Genomic DNA, 22,583 nt, shown 5'->3' on the forward strand with positions numbered 1-22,583 from the left:
CAATTAATGAAATATGTGAGATTTGGAGTCAAGAACTATAGTACAACCTTGACTCTTAACCTAATAATCTTTAGCACCATCATTTGATCGCTCTGTCCTTAGGTTTCTCATCTGTAAATGACAAATTTGTGCCTATTCCCACAGTAAGCTCTATATTTTAATCAGTCTTGCATCTGTACCTATCTTTCCATTCTGTGTCCATCGCTCTGGTTCAAAAGACTTTTTTTCCCCCAAAAGACTTTTTATTCACAGCTGGGCTACTTGCCTTTCTTACCCTGGCTCCAAACTATCCTACATATCCAATCCAGCCACCCCACATCACTGGCAAAGATTCTTTTATGTGCACTCCAACCATGCCATTCCATGTTAATAATTCTGCACTATTCTTAGAATAAAATTCACATGCACCAGCCTTTGACCAAAGCTTAATACTCCAATTTCATCTTCTACTTTCTTGAAACTTTTATGTCTAGCGGATAGCTCTCTTCCCTGTTATCCAACACAACCTCTTCATCTGAGGTCCCTCATCCTTGGACCTGGAACATCCCATTTTCTCTTGGAAACCTAAGTGTCATCCCTATTCAAACTAAAGTTCCACTCTTCTCAGGTTTTCTGATCCCCTTAGCCCACAGTAATCACTCCTTCCTCCAAGTCTCATCTCAGCTTTTGGTGCTGTACCATGTTATCTAATTACAATTAAGGCATTCACTGCCTAATTCTTTTTTTTTTTTTTAATTTTTTCAACGTTTTTTATTTATTTTTGGGACAGAGCGAGACAGAGCATGAACGGGGGAGGGGCAGAGAGAGAGGGAGACACAGAATCGGAAACAGGCTCCAGGCTCTGAGCCATCAGCCCAGAGCCTGACGCGGGGCTCAAACCCACGGACCGTGAGATCGTGACCTGGCTGAAGTCGGACGCTTAACCCACTGCGCCACCCAGGCGCCCCTCACTGCCTAATTCTAATGCTTCCTTTTCTACTTGAATGTGGGAGAAAAAAAAAATCAAGTCACATAAATTATTCCTTGAAGGCAGGAACCAAGTTCTCAATTCTGAAGTGTTTTCATCATTCCTTATTTTACTATCAGAGAAGTGTTTCTCTTGCCCTTTAGGGGCCAGGTTAATCTTGATGATAGATGATCCGGAAAGGCTAGTCTCCAAATAACTGAGTTACCTTGAAAATTTTTATATTTATTATTCTTTGCTCAGAGAATTCCAGATCTCCTTTTCTGGAATTGTCACAGGGACACTTTTGACTATCCTCAATGATGACACATCTTGGTTTCTATTGATATTATCAACTATAGCTACTCCTATAACTGATGAAGGATTATGTGTTAAAGGAATAGAAGATGTAGCTCTTTGAAGGCTAGCCTGCTGGGAAACACCCAAGAGCAATACTGTATATCTTACCCTTCCATAAGTTTGTCAGCCAATCTTAATGTTTATGGATGAAATTAATTTGTCTCATCTAGTAATACCATTACACTATTTAGAATAAACCATGGAAATGTAAATAATCTAACACTGCTTTGAACATTAATGGAAATAATAACCTCTTGCACCTAATAAAATGTAAAACCAAGAACAGTTGAGCCTTAAACAACATGGGTTTGAAGTCTGCAGATCCACTTATACACAGATTTTTTTTCAATAAATACAGTACATTAGTATAAACATACTTTCTCTTATTTCCCATAACATTTTCTTTTCTCTAGCTTACTTTATTAGCTTATTAAACTACAAATTATTACTATTACTATATCAGCTTATTTATCTAATACATATTACATGCAAAATATGTGTTAACTGACTATACTACTGGTAAGGTTTCCAGTCAACAGCAGGCTATTAGTAGTTAAGCCTTGGGGGAGTCAAAAGCTATATGTGGGTTTTTGACTACATAGGTGGTTGGCATCCCTAACCCCCATGCTGTTCAAGGATCAACTGTGTGTGTGTGTGTGTGTGTGTGTGTGTGTGCGTGCGCGCGCACGTACATATACATAAATATAGATATAGATCACATCAATGTCTTGAATGTACACTTGCAAATATCAAAGTCACCTCATACTTTTCAAGTCTGAGACCCAGTTACTATCAAGTTATCATTAGGAACAAATTAAGAGAATTCTCAACTGGGAGGAAAATTATCGCACCAAGAAAACTTCCTGCAAATATAAAATTAGCCTTTCCACTTAAACTTCCAAGTCAACGTTCTTCTGTGAATGCTTGAATGTATTCACATAAAAGATCAATTTCAAATACAGCTGGGTAGAAGCAAAATGAGTCTTAAGCAACTCTCACTCTGTTTTCATCTTACAAAGAGAAGACTGGCCTGTCTTCCAGCCTTGTGAATAAAGATCTTACAAAATTCACTATGCAAAGGGTGCGCCCAAAGAATACTTGGTTGAAAAAATCTGCTGGGGAAGTGCCAATTTAAAAAGAAAAACATTTTCACCCAGTTGGAAATCTAGAAACAGTGGTTACAGCCACTCAGCTGAACACTCTTAAGATGTGAAGAAAAATTTTTTTAGAAAAAACCCAGATCTTTTCATCCTCAGAGTGAAATTCTATGAAAAGCAACTAAACGAATCAATGGAAAAGTGAATTAATGTTAACTTTATGCACCTAAAAAGCAATAACTAAAATTCTGCCTTTGTTATTTGACAGGGTCAAAGGGCAACTGGTCTCTTATTCTATATAGATGAACTCTACAATCTGTAATGGTTTCCAATCAATTATTTCTGGGAAAGAAACGGGAATAAAAGAAAACTTTTGCTGTTTTGCTCGAAAAAGAACCAAAAATGAAAAAGTTATATTGTTTTGCTTACTTTGGGGGAGGGGAGAGACAGAGGATTGTTTTTCATTAGGGATATTTATTTCCAAAGCATAACACTCTAATAGCTTTATTCAGCGAAAAGGATACCCTTCCGTTAAAGACCTCTGTCTTCACTCTCTCACTATACCCCATCCTCAGGGTCCATACTTTATTTTCAGGTTTCTTCAATGCCTTAAGTGGAACACTTAAGAAAAAAGGAAAAAAACCCAAAAACATGACAGTTACTACAGGCCAACACACTGGCACCAGGTTGCCTCATGAGAGAAACAAGTGAGGGGACTGCTGCAGCCCTGCCACCAACTCCCTGATGGGACCCAGTGCGCAGACTCCCTACGGAAATACAGGCAGTATGAGCTCCGTGGAGATCACCTGGCCATTCGGCATACCTCAACAAGTCGTACGGTGTGCCTAACAGTGACAAAAGTCTTTCCCATCCCAGTCTGGGTCTCATCATTACAAAACCACAAATGACATTTTTTAAAAAAGTGTATTTTAGACTTTATAAGTGAGGCACCTAGGAAGATTAAAAGACAAAATTAAAATTAACAATTCTCAACGGTAGTCTAGAATTCTTTTTATTATATTGCTCCCTCTCTGGTATTAATCTCACAAATGCCAAGAAAAATAATAACCTCCAGTTCACCCTTCAGGTTTTCTGGTGATTATCAAATCAATAAACATAAGATATTGAATGTTAATCATAAACTCCATACTCAGACGTGGAAACAACAAAAACTCATAGAAGCGCGTGGAAAACCAATCAGGCTATTTAACTGCTCTTTTATGCCTTTCAACTTCCTATAATAACCAGACTTACCAGAAAAAGAACTTTTGAGGAAAATACTTCAATAAACACTAAGTACATGCTTAAAATTCATTTAACAGCCTTAAGCACAATGCAAGACTAAAGGAAAAAGAACATAAAATACTTTTCATATTTTAAAAGATTTCTTTTTCCAGCAACTGGGGAAATAAGGTTTTTCCATATAAGTTGAAATATAAATTCAGTTGAAATACAAATCATCCCCTTAGAATGTCAAAGATATTTATGTTATCCATTTGATGGGAAAAATTATGAACTAGGTCACTTCTCTGGATTATTTATTACAGTAGGGGAAAACAACTTACCCTTCCCATCATCCCTCATGGTCAGTGCAATGGCCATCACTGTACTGGACAGTCAGGAGAGGCATCTAAAGAGCTATATGACTTCAGCTTGCTCCATTTCTCAAAACAAAATCTTCTTTCTGCTCCTTCCCAATCAGTTTAGAAGAAAAATACTAGTAGAAAGAGCAGGTACAAGGAACTAGCTTTTATCTTCACTCAAATAAATTATTTATCATGTCTATTATCTTAGGCCTCAACCGTAAAATGGGAAGATCACCTTCATCATCTGGAGGTCTTAAATACTAAACAGGATACCAAATGTAAACCACCTAACATATAGAAAGTGTGATCAATACGCACCAATTCTCATTTCCATTTCTTTTTTTTAAAGTCACTCCAAGGCCGCCTCGGTGGCTCAGTTGGTTAAGCGTCTGACTTCAGCTTAGGTCATGATCTCACAGTCGGTCAGTGAGTTCGAGCCCCACATCGGGCTCTGTGCTGACAGCTCAGGGCCTGGAGCCTGCTTCGGATTGTCTCTCCCTCTCTCTCTGCCCCTCCCCGACTCATGCTATGTCTCGGTCTCTCAAAAACAAATGTTAAAATAAATTAAAAAGTCACTCCAGCCAATTCCCAGATGTTATCTCTGCCCTAGAACAATGCCCCTCCCCAACCCATACAACTTCTATTCCAATAAAAGAAATAAAGAACAGGTTATTGCAGGCTAAAGGGTGTATCTGGTTAAGATACAGACAGATCATTTACCTTTCCTCAAAATTTATTACCAAATTACTTACTATTACTAGAAAGTCTCTTGAATGTAAAGTTAAATACCATATTTTACATTTGGTAAATTTCTTTTCATTGACCAAGTCTAAAGGGCAATTTGATTGTTTCCACTAATACAGCTTAGTGTTTATGTCCCATAAACTGTTTACCCATGCTGTGGGTAAACAGCCTAGATTAATACCTTGATTTCTTCTTAGCTTTAAGATATTAAGCAAGTTACTTAAACTTTTCATTCCTCACTCTGAGTCTGTAAAACTAAGACAATACCTATATCTCATTGTACCGTGAGGACTAAATAAGTTAATGAGTATAAAGCACTTTTAACACTGTCTACACCTCAAAATATTCAACCAAGGTAGGCTATTATTTTTTTTCCTAACATGTTTCAACTCTGTTGTACGATTAGCAAGGTAGGTTAAAAATGCTGTTCTCTAATTCAACCAAATCACTTTCTCCTGGGGCTCTGTGATCTCCCAGGTTTCAGATTAATTTAGTCCCAATAGTCTTAAGCTCTGTCTCCCCCAGTTTCTATATTCGCAGGATGCGTCTCTCAAGTGCCAGAAGAACAAACAGGAAGAAAAGGATTAAAGGGTGACCAAAAAAATAGTCACTACACGTATGCACTATCATTCAATCCCCTGGCTCGTGTCCTCTATTCTATTAGACAACGGTAAAACAACTTAAAAGAAAATGATTTAAAATTGAATAAACTCCTCCTTCCTAGTTGTCACTCCTCAAATCCTCACCCCCCCCAACCTTTTCTCCACAAATCCTCTTACCTGAGAGTTCTGAATATAATCTATACAGTTGTTACAATACTACTAAATAGGCTACCAGAGCAACCCACAACATTCATATTTTATCAACAACTTTTCAGTATATTCTGTTTGAGGAAGAGACTCTCCAGACACTTTTATCAGACTGAAATTGTTTTCAAAGCGACTTTGTTTACTATTGTGATGCAAAACCCTTTATAATTAAACAAATATAAAATCAAACAGGCTAAAGTGACCACAAAGCATTAATGGCAATCAGAAGCACAGTCACTTGATATATGTTATATACTGCACCCTTTAGTTAAAATTTTGAGAAACTCAATGTTCTCTTTACATTGAATATATGACCATAATTTTCCCAGATACATACGGGAAACAGGAAAAGGAGAATGAACTGACAGACATAAAAGGACATGACCTGAGGTATAAATTTCTAACTTGCAAAATAATCTGGTCCATTTTGGTCTTTGCTTAGACAGACAGTAGAGAAACTAATTGGGTTACTATTCATTTGATATAAAATGTGGCCCCAAGCTTTCCCTTTTCTAGTAAAATAATTTAACATGAACATGGAACCTAACAGGGTGCTCTGCAAATGACCATGAAACCTCTGGACATACCCAACAGCCAAAAAGTGTTGAAATGAAAATTAGCTAGTGCCCACCGCACTGAATAAGGCCCTCCAACGGTTCCTTCTCCATCTCAACATAGTCATCCAATCCAGTTACTCCTGCCAAAAATCTAGTAATCATTCATAATACCTCTTCCTTCTCTCTCAACATCCACTCATCACATCCAATCAATCACAAATCCTAGTCATCCTACCTCCAGTATCCAATTCACTCCTTCCTGACAAAGGCTGAGTCTACCATTCTTTTACCTGGTTTACCACAAACACCTAGCTGGTCCCCCAAAGTCTACACGCACTTCACTCTTCACACAATTAAGAGGGGTCTTTAAAAAAAATCCAATGATGTTTAGACATCACAATAACATTTTCGGTTAAGCGTTTTGACTCTTGGTTTCAGTTCAGGTCATGATCTCATGGTTTATGAGTTCAAGCCATGCGCTGGGCTCTGTGCTGACAGAGCAAAGCCTGCTTGGGATTCTCTCCCTCTCTGACTGCCCCTCCCCTGCTTGCGTGTGCATGCTCTCTCTCTCTCTCAAAATAAAAAAAATAAACTTAAAAAAATGATTTTAAAAGTGAGATAACCGGGGTGCCTGGGTGGCTCAGTCAGTTAAGCGTCTGACTTCAGCTCAGGTCATGGTCTCACAGTTTGTGAGTTCGAGCCCCACGTTGAGCTCGGTGCTGACAGCTCAGAGCCTGAAGCCTGCTTCGGATTCTGTGTCTCATTCTCTCTCTGCCCCTCCTCAACTTGTGCTCTGTCTCTGTCTCTCAAAAATAAATAAATGTAAAAAAAAAAAATTTTTTTTTTTAAATAAATAAATAAAAGTGAGATGACCAACAAAACCACCTGTATGACCTGGCCTCTAGCTTACCTCTCTGGCCTCATTTCTCATCACTCTTCTTACACAGTGCTCTGTTTTTGAAAGTATCAAGCATCTCCCATTCCCAGGCCTTAGCATATGCTGACTCTTCAGTCTGTAGCACTCCCCTTCTTTACCACCAATTAATTTTCATCATTCAGGTCTCAGCTTACTTATTACTTCATCAGTATACTTGCTATAATATCCCCACCCATCTTCATTAGATGTTCCTGATATGCACCCCCATAGCACTCTGAACTTGGTTTCTGTAGCACACATAACCACTGCAAATGTATCATTAACTATGTGATTTACTTAAACAATTATTTTCTCTTTCTAACCTATACTGTCCATGAGGGCAGGGCAGAGCAGGGACTGTGTCTTACTCACTACTATATATCCCTACCACCTAGCACCCTCAGCACATAGTAGGCATTCAATACATCTGATAAATGAGTTCATCAATTCCAAAGTTTCCAATGTAAGGCTCTGAGGTACAAGTCAACTCTTCACTCTCTGTATACCCAGGATTACTTGGAAGCTCATTTCCTGATTTTTAACACTTGCTGGAACATGCAAAGGAATACAGAAATGTTCATTTTTAAGACACTAGTGAAGAACCTGGACCTTCATGAGCTATTAGGGTTATTTTGCAAAATGTATTCTTCCAGTCACCCACAGCTTGAAACTCCATCTATGATGATCCCTCTTTCATTGCCCCCAAACATTCACTGTTAAGTCCCACTACCTCTACTTCTGCATCATCTCCGCAATTTTCGCCTTCCTTTTTATACATTTATCACTCTTACCTATATTGCTAGGTCTCTAAAATATTCTCAGTCTAGCCAACAAAGCCCAATGCCTTTTAGCCTTTGTCCTCTATATGTTATGCCTTCTACCTGTACTGACCTACTTCGGTAGACCACAACCAAAACAAAACTTCCTACCAAAATCCTAGCCACCTTTCAAGGCTCATTCTAATATCCTTTCTTTCCAGTTCCATCAACCAGCTGTGACCTCTTCCTATTTCACTATGTCATCAAACATTTGCCTTATATTACTAGGTGCCAGGCATTGTGCTAAGTACTCACCTTTGCTTTACACCATGTCTCCAAATCTAAACTGTAAACTTCTTGAGGAAGTTTATTCACCTACCTCATCTCTTGCATCTTAAACATTTACTCAGTTAGTACTTATTACATGACCACTTTAGCATGATGGTGAAGAGTACTTTCACTCAATTTTAGAGAATGAAAACACCAGTCACAAGGCAACAGAAAACATTTGCAGCAACCAGACCTGCAGCAAATAGGTAATCCCTAAATTCCTCGTTGCCTAACTTCTCTCCTTCAGAATCACACAAGAAACACCAAGAATAAATTCTATCTACATACTTAAGGGGGGGGGGGGGTAGGGGGAAAACACAGAAGCTATTTCTGTCACTGGATGTCATATGAAGTCCAGCAGAAAAACAAGGGGCATTAAATCAACCATCAAAGATGTTCCACAAATTAAAGTTTACTCCTCTCTGAAGTAACTTCTATAAAAACAAAATGGAATTATTCCCACACATGTATACCACAGAATAACGATTTCAGTAATCACTTTAATAAGCTATTTAAACACACACACACACACACACACACACACACACACTAAGGCATTAAAAGAATCAAAGCTAGGAGCACCTGGGTGGCTCAGTGGGTTGAAGCTCAGGTCATTATTTCACGGTTCATGAGTTTGAGCCCCGCATCAGGCTCACTGCTGTCAGCACAGACAGAGCCCACTTAGGATCCTCTGTTCCCCTCTTCCTCTCTGCCCTTCTCCCACTTGTACTCTCTCTCAAACATTTAAAAACAAAGAATCAAAGCTCTAAGTCACAAATCAAGAAGGTTGTTTTGTTTCACGTTACACCAGTGACTTATAGGGAGGGACTTTTGCTTCAGTTTCCCCAAATGCAAAAACAGAAACAAACAGTGCTGAGAACAGCTCCATCCACCCATGTTATTTAAAGATGGAGTGGTCAGAATTCAAAAGTGTTTGAGTCTCAGAAATTATCTAGTCAATTCCTTCATTTTTATTATAAAAGTAGCTAGATGATTAGCACTATGGCTAGTCTGTAGCAGAGAAGGGTTAGATAAGACTTAGTTCTGGCTAATACTACTCTCGCTCCATCATGCTGTGAAAGCATAAAGAATAGGAAAATAAGGACAATTTATGTTGACTACCACTGTTAGCAACATCACTCGTGTGTGCTTAATAAATTCAAATAGGAAACTACAACACAAAGCATCCTGGCTAGAGTATCTAAAAAGCAAAACCTACAAACACACTAGTAATTCATTATACACAATGGAATTATTCCCACATATGCATCCCACACAGTAACAAATTCAGTAATCACTTTAATGGACTATTTAACACACACACACACACACACAGGCATTAAAAGAATCGAAGCTAGGGACACCTGGTGGCTCAGTAGTTGAGCCTCCAACTTCAGCTCAGGTCATTATCTCACGGTTTGTTAACGATTCCAAGAGAATGAAATTCCCCAGAAATAAAGAAAAGTCACTGCAATCAAGATAACCTAAAATTCAAACAACTTCTTTAATATCACTAAACTGAGCATCTAGTTTATTTTTTACCCAAGCTTGATCGGAAACAGACCTCAGGAGGCTATCAAATAAAACATAGGTTAGCGTAAATTAAACCAGAAATAAAAGCATGAAAATAAAACAAGAACAAGAAGAACAAAATGAAGCCAAGAATGAGGCTTGGAAAAAGGTACAAGACCTACGAGCCTGGCTCTAAACTTCGAAAAGCCAATAGGAAAACAGAAACCAAGCGAACAACACAAATTATAGCATCCAAGTAACAGAAACAGACGTAAAAGCTTAGGAAAAAATACACTTAAGTCTTGGTTGTGTTATCTTTCTCCCTGAGGTTCTTATAAAGAAGGCACTGTGTAATATAAAGATATATGCGATATATGTAAAACAACAAATATTTCAGTAGTCCTAATTAAATGTTTTATGGGATTTTTATAATGATCCTCAAGATAAGCCTATAGTAACAGTTCAGAAAGAAAAAAATATTTTTTTTAGGAAAAAAAGGTTTACATAATTAATGTCCAGGTACCCAGAACACTACTGACCTAAGAAAGCATTTAAGAGAATATCTGGGGGGAAAAAAAGGTGTTTTCCTAACAGCAAGCATTTACTATAGAAGTTTCTAAGTACAAGGGCCAAGAAAATAAAAACCAAATTTAGCAAAATTTACTGGTCCAGGAGTTCATAACAAAACAGCAGAACAAAACTCTTAAAGAGAAGGTGGAACATAAAGAAAAACTAAAGTGGAAAAGATGTGCACACAAACACACATGCCCACTCAATAACTGTATTACATCCACAGGAGATAACTAGATGCTTTTATTTCTACTTCTAAAGTTAAGAATTAAAAATTAAGGTGTTTACTGAAACATGTGCCTTCCTTGCTAGTTCCTCCATCAAGAAGATAATATTTAAATTCCTCCGCCTTCCACAGTGATGTTACTAAACAACGATAAAGGTCAAACCCAGTGTAGTGCAGAATTTCAAAGTAGTTACATATACCAAGACAGGAAGACATAGGAAACATTTCAGGATGATTTTCCAAAAAGAACTTAAAAAGGTAGAATACCAGTTTTAAACTAAATAAAATCAGTTAACCAAAAGGTTAATCAATAAAGAGGAAAAAACTTCTCTAAAATACCTCATCTGGCAATATAGTTTACTAACTATAAAGTATAATACAATGATAAACATACGATTTGCCAAAAACTCAACATAAAAATCAATCATTTCTACTACTGCTAGCATGTGCCTATGACTTACAATGGATCACTGTTTTTCCTTTTGGAGGTAGGAAAGAAGAAAAAACACAAATTCTTGGTGAAGGCTGGTCATTTTCACAGAACCATCCACTTGCAACTTAAGCACCATCATTTAAAAACAATTCATTTCAACAACCTCATGTGCTAAATATTTTCATCATGGCTGCCTAGACTAAATCTAGCTGTCTCTGGCAGGAGTATTTCAGCAAAGGAGTGAAATATTAAGCTACTAGAAGGGGAAAAACAGTTGAAATTCACCAGATGGGTCAATCTCCTGCAGAGTTAACTAACTTCTTACTGTAGGACTCAAGAATTACAAATTATAAATGTGGTGAAGAGATCTGGGAAGAACTATTAAATCACACACTCGTACAAAAGGATTCTCCGTGTCCAAACAACTATTTCCCCATCCCCGTTTTTCTTTTTTAATCAAAGTAATGCCTCCATTCTCAGTGGCCAATTGCTGAAAAGCTGTAAAGTACTCAGAAGGTCAACACCTGGCTAAATAGCAGCCTTAGGAGTCAATCTGGTGACCTGGCTCAACAAGAACTTTAAAGTACTTATGCTTTACTGGTCGTTTTAATTTAAATTCAATTATATCATAAAGAGCAAAAAGTTTATTTACTCCATAGTACTTTTAGTGCTCCAATTTTCCTTACTTTAATATGATCGGGTACATGGAAATTCAACTTTTTAAAGCATTGTTTAGTTGACTTAATTTGAAAAAGATTCAAATGATTCCAAAGTTTCCTAAAATGATCCCTTAGCTATCCTTACACTTCACAACCTTCCAATCAACAAAGCATTACGTGATAAGAATGCTCAGAATTTAGTAGGTGAATGGACTAAGCCTAAACAGTCTTTTCAAATCAGATTATTCCCTGGAAGAAAAGTTCTCTCTTAGGTATTCTGATCTCACTGAATTGAACGGTTTCCCACAACATTACCAAAACTTAAAAATGTTTCCAATACAAAGTATCCTGAAAACAATAAGCTTACAGATTCTAGATTTTTTTCCCCTCAAATACACAAAGTACATGAAACTTAAAATGCTTCAACTAAAGTATTTATTTCATGAAATTACTTTTAAAACATAAAATATTCAACGTTAACCAAGATTTTTTAAAGCAGTGGCTTATGCAACAAAGTCAGTGGGATAATGCCACAAATATCTGCAAGCTGATTTAAATTACTAATCCATTTAAGGAAAGATAACTATGCTACAGCAGTAGCAAGCCACTGAAATAGATCTACTTTAGATCTGAATACAGAAGTGGACACTTGAGTACAATAAGCTAACAAAAGGTAATGAACTAGATCTACAAAGAAGAAATTCCAGCAAAATAATCCAGACTTTTCCCCCTGTAACAGAAACCAAAATTGCATATTCAGATACAGCACAGTTATCCATGTGAATAATATAAACAAAATCGAGAAAAAAGGAAATTTACTTATGCTTAAAGCATGGCTATCTCAACAGTCTCCAGCGAAAATCTTGGTCACCTTTATACCACAGGCAAGGAAAACCCAATTATTCCAACATATCCATCTATTTCAGCCTACTTTAGTAATCCCAACCTTAGTAACATCCCTGGCCCAAAGAGAAAATGGAAGGAGTCAACTCTCCTGCCCCTCTTTTCCAACATCTCGTGCTTCCCTCTCTCGTAAGTCTAACACTTATTTTAAGTAGATATAAGGCAGGCTGATTTATCTTTAAGGAGATATGCTATACCCCCTTGCTTATCTGGAAGGAGCCAAATGCAGGACGGAAGGACATGAGTAAGGTACCTCTGGATTCACCGTGCCAATTTGGAGCGCCACCCAAAGCCTGTGTAGAATTTTTCTCAAAACAAGAGATTTAAAAAAAACCAGTAAGAACCTATCCCAAATATGTCAATGTATTTAAACTTAGCTGAGAGAAAAATAAAATCCAAATGTGATCAAGATGGGCTCTTTTAGGAAGTAAATCAAGTTGTGAAAGCAGATTGTATTTGGAAGCAACCCATAAATAAAATACTCTGAAGCATTTTCTGATTATTAGTCTTTAACAGGTAAGGAAATCTCAAGTATTAAAAGTGAAGACTGGGTACATTCTCTGCTGAAAGTTCAATTAAAAGCAACTACGGGGTGCCTGGCTGGTTCAGTCAGTACAGCATGTGACTCCTGATCTCTGGGTCCTGAGTTCAAGCCCTATGCTGGGGGGGTGGAGTTTATGTTAAAAAAAAAATAAAAAATAAAACCAAATTCCAGCTTAGTTAACTACATCAGCTGAATTTCTGTCCCCACTTAACCAGAAACAACAGGATCTGAAGTCAAGTTATAGAAACCTACAAAAATACCCTACATACAATTTCAAAAGAAATCTAACCAGTCACTCTGAAAGAGGTATGTAGTTTCACAAATAGGAGGTCTTCTAGTTTTTTTCTTAATAAACAAGATCTACAGCAACATAACACTCTGCCAGAAATATCTTTCGTTTCTCCACTAGCAGGTATATGCATCCACCTCCCTAAAATCAGAAAAAAGACAAATGGAACATAGGCACCTACCTACAAAGAATCCTATTCTCCCCATGGTGGGAATTCACTAATTCTTTCTCCCTTGTCCCAACACTTCTCAAGAATGACATTATGCACAGGTTTTACTCACAGGGGTACATGGCGTTGCTCAGGATCAGCTCTGGTCAGTTCTTCCTCTTCAATATCAGACTCTCCTCCTGAACTACTGTCGGTGACGTCTGAATCAAACGCTCGCTCACTGCACCTCAAGTTAGCTATACCACTAGCTGTAAATCTCTCCAATTCTTCTGAAATTGAATCGCTTTTCAGGAAATTGCTAAGTCCTTCTGAAGTGGTGGTCTCACTGGCAGCTTTTCTCAATGCAGCTTCAGCCTTTCGAGTCAGCATCAACTGGCTCCGGGGCCTCAAGGATTCCAAGTTTGGCAGTTTGCTCCAAGTCTTCTCTAAAAATCCACCCAGCTGATGCTGTATATGCCTCTCCACCTGCTTGGCTTGCACAACCTGTAAGCGCTTCTGTAACCTGCGGGCACGGCTCTCAATATCGGCCTGCCTCCGCAGTAAAGCTGTTATCCTTGTGTCAGAATCTAAAGCACTGAAAAGAATGGAAGACAGGGGAGACTTTTTATCCTCTAACTTGACACCCCCCAAGTTAGAACCGGAGTCTGTGCCAGGTGATAACCTACTGCTTCCTTGAAGTGCCGGCTGTTCCATGGAATTTACAGAAGATTTGTTTGCAGTGCTATTATTGCTAAATATAGTTGTGTGTTCTACATCAAGGCTTCTATGTGGAAGAGTGCAATTGGTCATACCCCCCTTCAAGTCCCCAGATTCAGATGCCACCACTTCACCCCCCTGAAAAGAAGATGAAGTGAGAGCTCGTTTTCCCCCATTGAGGGGACTGGAATTGTCATGATCAGAATGTGTTGAACTTTTAGTCAATTTCTTAGCCAACCCATTTACAGGTGCTTGTGGCAGAGCTGTCTGACCACTCGTATTCATGGTTCTGAGATTTTCTAAGGAAAACTCCAAAACTGGCTGTCTCCCCAACAGCTCAGCTCGGAGTTCATAGGACTGAGATAAGAGAGGATGAGATTTAAGGACTGTCTGCTTGCTGAAGACACCTTGCAATTTCAACGACTCCTTTGAGGGTACAGATGTTACATCGGAGCAGAGATAAGATGCCACCAATGGTTGCAGCTTTCCCAAGTCTTCCTTGGTAGGATTATTTCGGAAGTCTAAACTGGGATCCTCTGCAGCAATGGCTTTTCTTTTGGTTCCGTTGGCAGCAATAAGGATGTTGGCGTTGCCGTTATTTTCGGCACTGCCAGGGGACAAAGTGGAGGATGGGGGAGCCAGTTTGAACCGGATATGGTGTGCTTCAGCTGCTGCGTCAGTGAGAGCGGGCGCCATCGCAGCCATTCAGCACAGAGAGACAGGAAGTCCAGCCTCTCCCGGTGCCGAGGCCAGTTCCACGGCCCCTTACCGCCTCCCCAGAGAACAGACTAAAAGAGAAAGAAAAAAAGGAAGTTAGAAATATACGCACACTAGAAAACAACACACGTTTTTAATACAAACACCACTTGAGGCTATAATTCACTCTGCCTCCAGAAAGAAAAACACTCAGACTATTCTGGATACTCGAATATGGGGATAGGGGCAGAAGAAGGACAGGGACAGGACAATTCCTGCACAGAGAAAGAATTCCACCCTTCTTTTTTTTTGTTCCTTGTTACCACAGATTGAAAGCAGCCAAAACAGAAGTTCCATTCTGAAAGAATCAGATTGTTAAAGTTAAATCATCTGCGTTAAAAAAAAATAATACTTTACAACTTCTTGAAATTGGTGGATTTAAAGCAAATGTATCAAATGCTTAGCAATTAAACAGAGAAGAATTAGTAAGGAACTCCCCAAAAAGTTGCTATGCAAAATGTCATAGATCTGCACATCTCTCTAGCCAGAGAATACAGTGCTTATCAGCTTCTCGCTTCTCTGAAAGATAGTTCATGCTAAAGGCTTAACTGTATCGCATCTGTATTACCAGTTTGTTTCATCAAGTTTTTCTTTCACTGTCCTCAGTACAGCCCACCTCTCAAATTAATTGCCCAATTCGTTTCTTTTTCTTTACCCCAAAATTTCTTAAAAGAATAGTATAAATAGCTGCCTCTGCACTCTCTCTCTCATAATCTGGCTTCTAATCCTACTGCTCTGGCAAAGGGCACTAGTGATCTCATTATCAAATCCAATGGTCAAATCTCTGTCCCCAATCTATGTAACTTCTCTGAAGCATTAGGCAGTGCTAACCACCCCATTCTTCTCGAAATGCTCTTTTCCAGATGTCCTTGACACCAAGGTCCCTTCTGCCCTTCTCTCTCAACTCGCTTCCTTAGCAACAACCACTAGTAGAGTGCGGCCTCCTAATGCTCCGCTTGCTGAGCTTCACTGATCAACATTCCTACCTCTAGGATCCTCAAGCTCCCAGAAACTCAAAATTCACTCTCTTCCTCCAACACACTCCTCACCCTGTTTTATTATCTCCGGTAATGGTGTTGCTTTCATTTAGTAGCCCAAACTAAAAACCTCAGTCACCTGCTTCTTCTATATCCCCTTTGACTTAACTGGTTTAAGAGCAAAAGGAAATTTATGTAAAGAACTAAGCCAACTATTTTTTTAAGTTTTTTTTGGGGGGGGGGGTTGTTTTAATTCCATACAGTGTTAGTTTCTGGTGTACAATATAGTGATTCAACAATTCCATACATCACTCTGCTCACTATGATGGTTAACTCCTTAATCCCCATCACCCATTTACTATTTACCCACCTCCCCTCTGGTAACCTCGGTTTGTTCTTTACAGTTAAGAGTGTTTCTTGATTTGTCTCTTTTTCTTTTTCCCTTTGCCTGTTTGTCTTGTTTCTTCAATTCCACAGATAAGTGAAATCGCATGCTATTTGTCTTTCTCTGACGGACTTCCTTCACTTAACATTTATACTCTCTAGCTCCATCCATGTTGTTGCAAATGACAAGATTCCATTCTTTTTTTGTGGCTGAATAATATTCCATTGTGCATATACATGCCACATCTTCTTCATCCACTCATCACTTGATGGACATTCAGGCTGCTTCCATATCTTGGCTATTGCAAATAATGCTACCACAAACATAGGGGCTAAGCCAGCTATTCTTAAAGCACGGTCTACAGACTTAGGAGCTCCAAGACCATTTCAAGGGGCCACAAGATCAAAGCTATTTTCATATGAATACTAAAACATTATTTGCCTTTTTTCACTGCATTGAAGTTTGCAAAGAGGGTACAAAAACAAGGCTGAGCAAAACTGCTGGTACCTTCACATAAATCAATGCAGAGGAATTATTGGTCATTATGTTCTCAATTCATTTACAGTTTAAAAAGTCCATTCCACTTAATATCTTTGATGAAATTATGAATCTGATTAAATCTCCAATCTTGAGTGTATTTTTTTAAATACTGTGTGATAAAAGGAAAAATATGCAGAAAACAACTTCTGCTGCTTTAAGAACTATGAGAAAAGGCACCTAATACAACGAAGTTGCAAGCTGAACCAGAAGGTTTTTTCACAGAACACTATTTTTACTTGGCAGAACTGACAAACTATGGTTTATTAAGACTTGAGCAGTTAGTATTTTCTCAAAAATGAACAAAGCGAACCTGTCACTTCAAGAAAAACCACTGATGTTTGCTGCCAATGATAAAATCTGAGTTTTCAAGCAAAAATAAGTATTTTGAAAACTTATATCCACCACCATGAGCTTGAACACTTCCCCTATACTTAAAAAGCTTGTTTCTGATTAAACAGATTACTGCTGATATCAATGAATGTTCAGTTTTCAATACCACATAATGAAATGTATCAACATCAGGAAGATCTGTGTAACTCAGTGAATGACCAAATGACCAATGTATGTTAGAAACCCATGCACGTAAAAGCAAATGCAAGACAGACAAATGGACTTTAACATAACAGAACATGTAAAATTCACAGACGTGGTTTTAGGTTCTACATTGCAACTAACCTTTATGAAACTACTTGTCGAGTATGGGTGTAACGTCAAAGAATACCCACACTTACCTGAAAAAGCTATTAAAATACTTCTCTATTTTCTAACTACCTATCTGTGGGAGGCTGGATTTTCTTCATTTGCTTCAGATTTGCTTCAACCAAAACATCCTATCACAATAGAATGAATGTATGCAGAAGCAGATACAAGAACGGTCTTCTCTTAAACTGGATATTAGAAGAATTGCAAAAACAAACAATCCCATTCACTAAATTCTTCTGTTCTGGTAAAAAGCTATTTTTCATAATATGTAATGGGTTTCTCATTTTTAAATGAATTGGTAAATAATTATTTTTCAAACTTCTCAAACTTTCTAATACAGCAACTATTGATAACGCAAGAAAGCTCTTTGTGGTTCTCAACATTTTCTAAGAGTGAAAAGGGGTCTTGAGACCAAAAAATTTGTAGATCACTGAACTAAAGCAACCTTCTCCCCAGTAAAAAATAAAGAAGGGCAACTTCCAATTTGGTCAAACATTTTTATCTCTAGATCAATACCAACATAGGAAATTAGGCCCTATAGGAATACACTAAGATTCTTTACAGGATGACAATTCAAATTACAAATATTGAAATATTTAAGTAAATGACTGAGAAATACCAATACACTTAAAGACCAAATATATCTACTGCTCCTTATACTTGCCAAAAAGTTTCTTGTTCTAAGATTGTATTTTAATGAACATCCTATGGATAACTAGATCTTCTAGGGCTTACAGAGCCTTATGGACCTTTCGGGCATACGGCATTCTATGTGACACAAACTGTTCTATGTCTACTTTTCCTATTTCAAATTTTAAATTTAGCAGTAATTCCTAATATGGCATAAATAGTTGTGCTATAGACCAACTGGTAAACAAACCAATGTTTAAGTTATTCGTTCAAAATACACTGAGTTAGTTTTATAACATGCAAAGAATTTTCTCCCATAAACAAAAATCACTCTCAGGTCTTTCCCATCAATTCCATCTCCTCCTCTTTTGAATTCATACCAATACACAGTTGATACTAGCAATGAAGGAAAGCACATTATCAGTATAAGATGATCGGTACAACGTGTGAGAAGAGTAGTTGTGAGGAGTTGTAGCCTACTAACCCAGAGCTCTGCAGTTAAGTCTCAACCATGGCAGGAAACAGCTTCCCCGTGGGGATCCAGGCAAGGACACAGATGTTACATAGCTTACACAAAACTTAGGAAAACCCAGGTTCACCCAGCACACATAAAAAAGGTCATAATTAACATCACACCACAGAAGGTACTTAAGCAGCAAACATTCCAAGTTATTTTAGAGTTATACAATTCCTTAAAGTTCACAACTTAAAAATCTGCTGGCTCGAATCCCATCTCTTTCAAGATTTCTCTGACCCTCGAAGTACATCTGTGAACTTGACATTAATCACGTACATCTCAAAGGCAAGAGTTTACTTTGTTTACACCCGCTCTCCTTGGTCTCAATATCCCCACAGGATGCACTGCAAAGAGCAGTTACTAAAACAATCATCTAAATAAGTAGGGAGGAGGAAAAGGACAGAAGGGGAAAAAGCGACCTCTTCAGAAGGAATTCCATTCCTAACTCCTAAATAATTATCTTTCTATAGCCAAACAATACTGTTTAAAAAAAAAAAAAAAAAAAGATTGAAGTCTTCATCCCTCCCCCTTTTTATAAACTTTGAAATACTATACTGTGATTCAATCTTACCCCAAAGGCACTCACTTTGTAAGTATGCTGAGATTCAATATTACCCCCAAAGGCACTCACTTTGTTAAGTAAGGGGAACAGGTCTGGGTTCACATTCTGGCTCTACCCTCATTTAAATTATTTAACTATGCTGTTCCTCAATTTCCCCATCTGCAAATGACAGAGCCTACCTCACAAGACTGCTTGATGATTAAAGAAAATACTCTCCATTACTTACTTAGCCTAGTGCCTGACAACAACACCCATTATTTGCACTATTATTATAACCTATAGACAAAAAGCAAACATAAAAGGAATTTCAGCAAGACTTCTTAATGCACAGGAAAAATAGAAAGTAAGTAATCTCCTAAAACATTGCTGTACCTGAAGACCCGTGCATGTAAAAATGGACTTGGCAAATCTAGTTAGCACTCAATATTAGCTGTACCTGCCTCAAACTACCAAAGCTTAGAATTTTAATTTTTGCTATAAGTTTAGATTTCCTTTTTTTTATTTAGATTTGCGTTTAGTACTTCATGATGATGCTTACAATAAAAACAAAACAAATCAAATGCCCAATAATTCACTTAAATTCTGGAATAGCCATACAATGGAATATTATGCAACCATGAATAATAACCAATGTAAAACAGTATTTCCTGACTTGAAAAAGTGCTTGCTTCACTGTTAAATGAAAAAAAGGCATTACAAAAAACCAAAACGTATACTATGGCCTCATTTTTGTTTTAAAAGGGTAGGTGGTAAGATTCTTTTGTCTTTTGTTTTCTAGTGTATATAATGTCTCCAGCATAAACATGTATTACTTGTATAATAAAAGGAAAAGAAGCAAAAAGAAAATAATGCAACTTCTTAAAGAGCCAAAGAATCTGAGTAAGGCAAAATGTCATGGCAGCGTTCTTAAATTTAACATACTGAGCAAAATGTTGATTAAAAGCAATGATTCCCATCCCACTTGAATCCCAAAAGCTTCACTCTTCAATAATTTATAGCAGAGAAAGATTGTCAAACTTAAGCAATTTTACAAGAACAGAACAGCTTATGATAAATAACCTTTCTCCAAAGAATACAAAGTATTAAAAGCTACAATTAACTTATCAATTCTCATAATAACCTGGGCAGTAGGTTTGGGGCTGGGATTACAACTTCCAATTTACTAGTGGGAATAGATAATAAAGTTGTACTGCACATTCTTAATAAAGAAACCTAAAGTATCCCAATTTTTAGTTCATCTATAAATCACAATTTGACAAATAAATACAGATGGAGTTAATGTACCTGCTGTCACTGACATTAAGATTCTGCAGTAAACCTAAAGACACCAAAAAAACAACAACAACAACAACAAAAACAACAAAAAAAACCCAAAGAGCTATAAAAGATTGAGCTAGATATTAATGGTTTCTCTCCTAGTTCCAAGGAAGCATTCTAGGGACTGGAAGATGTCAGATAGGTTCAGCAGACAAACACACTTAGGAAAAACGTTCCTGATGGAAATTCACAATGCACTTCATCAGACTGAATGCTCAAATGCCTGCCTTTACCAAACCAAACACTTTTTCCCCCTATTATACCTATTAGTATCTTGCAGAACATTGTTCTGAGGGATACAAGTTGGGATAAAATTCAAACATGTGACTTTCAGGGTCTCTTCCTATGCTTATGACTCTTAAGTCTAAATTGCAACATAGGTTCAAGGGAAAACTTCCACGTAACACAAGTACACTGGGAAAGCAAAAAGTATACCCCTCAGGCAGTTTCCCAAGCCCAGCACTATGAATATCTTGTGCCAAATCGTATGAGTGGGGAAAGGGGACTCTCCTGTGTGTTGTAGGACATTTAGTAGCATCCCTGGCTCCACCTACTAGATGCCAGTAGCACCCTTCTACCAATTATGACACCTAAAAATGCCTCCAGAGCTGTCAAATGTCCCCTAGGGGGTAAAAAATCACACCTCTCATTAGAAAACCATTGCCTAGATACAGACTATCTACATGTAGATGTATTCTTCCCAGAAAGCAAAACCTATCCCGGTACTTCAACTATTTCAAGTCAGACCTCTACACCTACAAATGAAAACCTTGCCTTTATTCCTCGTAAGTTCCCAAGACAGGACTCCAGGTATACAAGAACAACCCAGCAGCATCCACCCTGCAAAAATGCAGAAACCCAAGGGGAGGGCTTTGGTCATTTGACTGGCCAGCAAACCACACTTTCACTGGAAACAGAAGCACAAATCAGATGGGGAAGAAAAGTATGCCCATAATGTGGCTTCTACTAACCTCTTCCCCACCATTACCTCATTACTCTGCACAAAGGTGAGAAATAGGAGGAGGAAAAATGGTTAGGGAAGTGTCTGTGAAGTTGTCAAAATTTCAACTGAAACTTGAAAATTAGCTAAAATGTCATCATGTAAAAGGCGAAGGCAAGAGAATGGTAAATGTGGCATTCTAGTGAAAGGAAACGGCATGGGAAAAGGCAAGGCTGTGGGAAAACACAGGACATCCTGGAGGTTAAAAGAAATGATCAGTTTGCTTGAAATATAAAGTATATTTTAACAGAGGAAACAGTATAGAAAAAAGTGGAAAGGCAGTCTGAAGCCAGATCATTAATGGACAACCTTGAATAACCAGCCCTTACTCAGACTTAAAGGCAGCAGAATGTCATTAAAGATTTTTCAAATAGGGAGTAACATCAGAACTGTGCTTTAGAGACCAGCTGGATAGGATGGATTAAAAGAAAGTAAAAAGCCAAAAACCATCGATGAAGCTACTGCAATAATCCAGACAGGGTGCAACACGGACCTCAACTAAGGTGTTCACCATAGCAGGAACAGCAAAATTTCCTTCAAGCTTAAATCCAGAAACTGGAAGGGGCTAAAGTCTGCAGAAGGGCCAAATAAATAACAGAAAAAGAAAAACGTAAAGGATCTTATCTCCTTCATGATAAAATCTTTCCATTTATTTCTAATGACGCTATTCAGGTTTCATATATTCTCCATTCCTAACATTATCAACCCCAACCCAGCCTGGGGCCTTATTAACTCACACCTAAATTAGCCTGACAGCTTCCTGACAGCCTTGGTCCTTCAATCTGGTCCATACCGTTTTATCACATCACTTCTCTACTCTGGAATAGCTCCTTGTACCTTTCTCAGGAGTCCAAATTCTCCAAGATGAAACTTAACACAATATCACAGCAAATGCATCAGGTTGGGTAGACCTAGAACTCCCCCAGATTCCCAAAGCCATAATCTTTGCCTATGCCGGTGCTTCTACCTGGGAGACCCTTCTAACCTTTAGGCTCAAAATTTAATTAATCCTTCAATACATGGCATTTCCACAAAAACTTCTGCAGGCTGTTTAGATTGCCATCACTTTCTTCCTGCTTAAATTGTAAAACTCATT

At 38.0% G+C, this 22,583-nt stretch overlaps 1 protein-coding gene across 5 annotated transcripts in view; it reads right to left on the reverse strand.

Annotated features, from left to right (window-relative positions):
- KANSL1 (KAT8 regulatory NSL complex subunit 1) overlaps positions 1 to 22,583 on the reverse strand; it is a 178,210-nt gene that overhangs the window by 118,376 nt on the left and 37,251 nt on the right. For all 5 annotated transcript variants that reach the window (XM_027052018.2, XM_053211714.1, XM_053211713.1 and 2 more), the window contains one exon: positions 13,518 to 14,889. In XM_027052018.2, the coding sequence (XP_026907819.1) occupies positions 13,518 to 14,806 (1,289 nt within the window). In that variant the 5' untranslated portion in view covers positions 14,807 to 14,889. The remainder of the gene's footprint in view (positions 1 to 13,517; positions 14,890 to 22,583) is intronic.

This window comes from Acinonyx jubatus, chromosome E1 (genome assembly GCF_027475565.1).
Source record: "Acinonyx jubatus isolate Ajub_Pintada_27869175 chromosome E1, VMU_Ajub_asm_v1.0, whole genome shotgun sequence".
NCBI lineage: Eukaryota > Metazoa > Chordata > Mammalia > Carnivora > Felidae > Acinonyx > Acinonyx jubatus.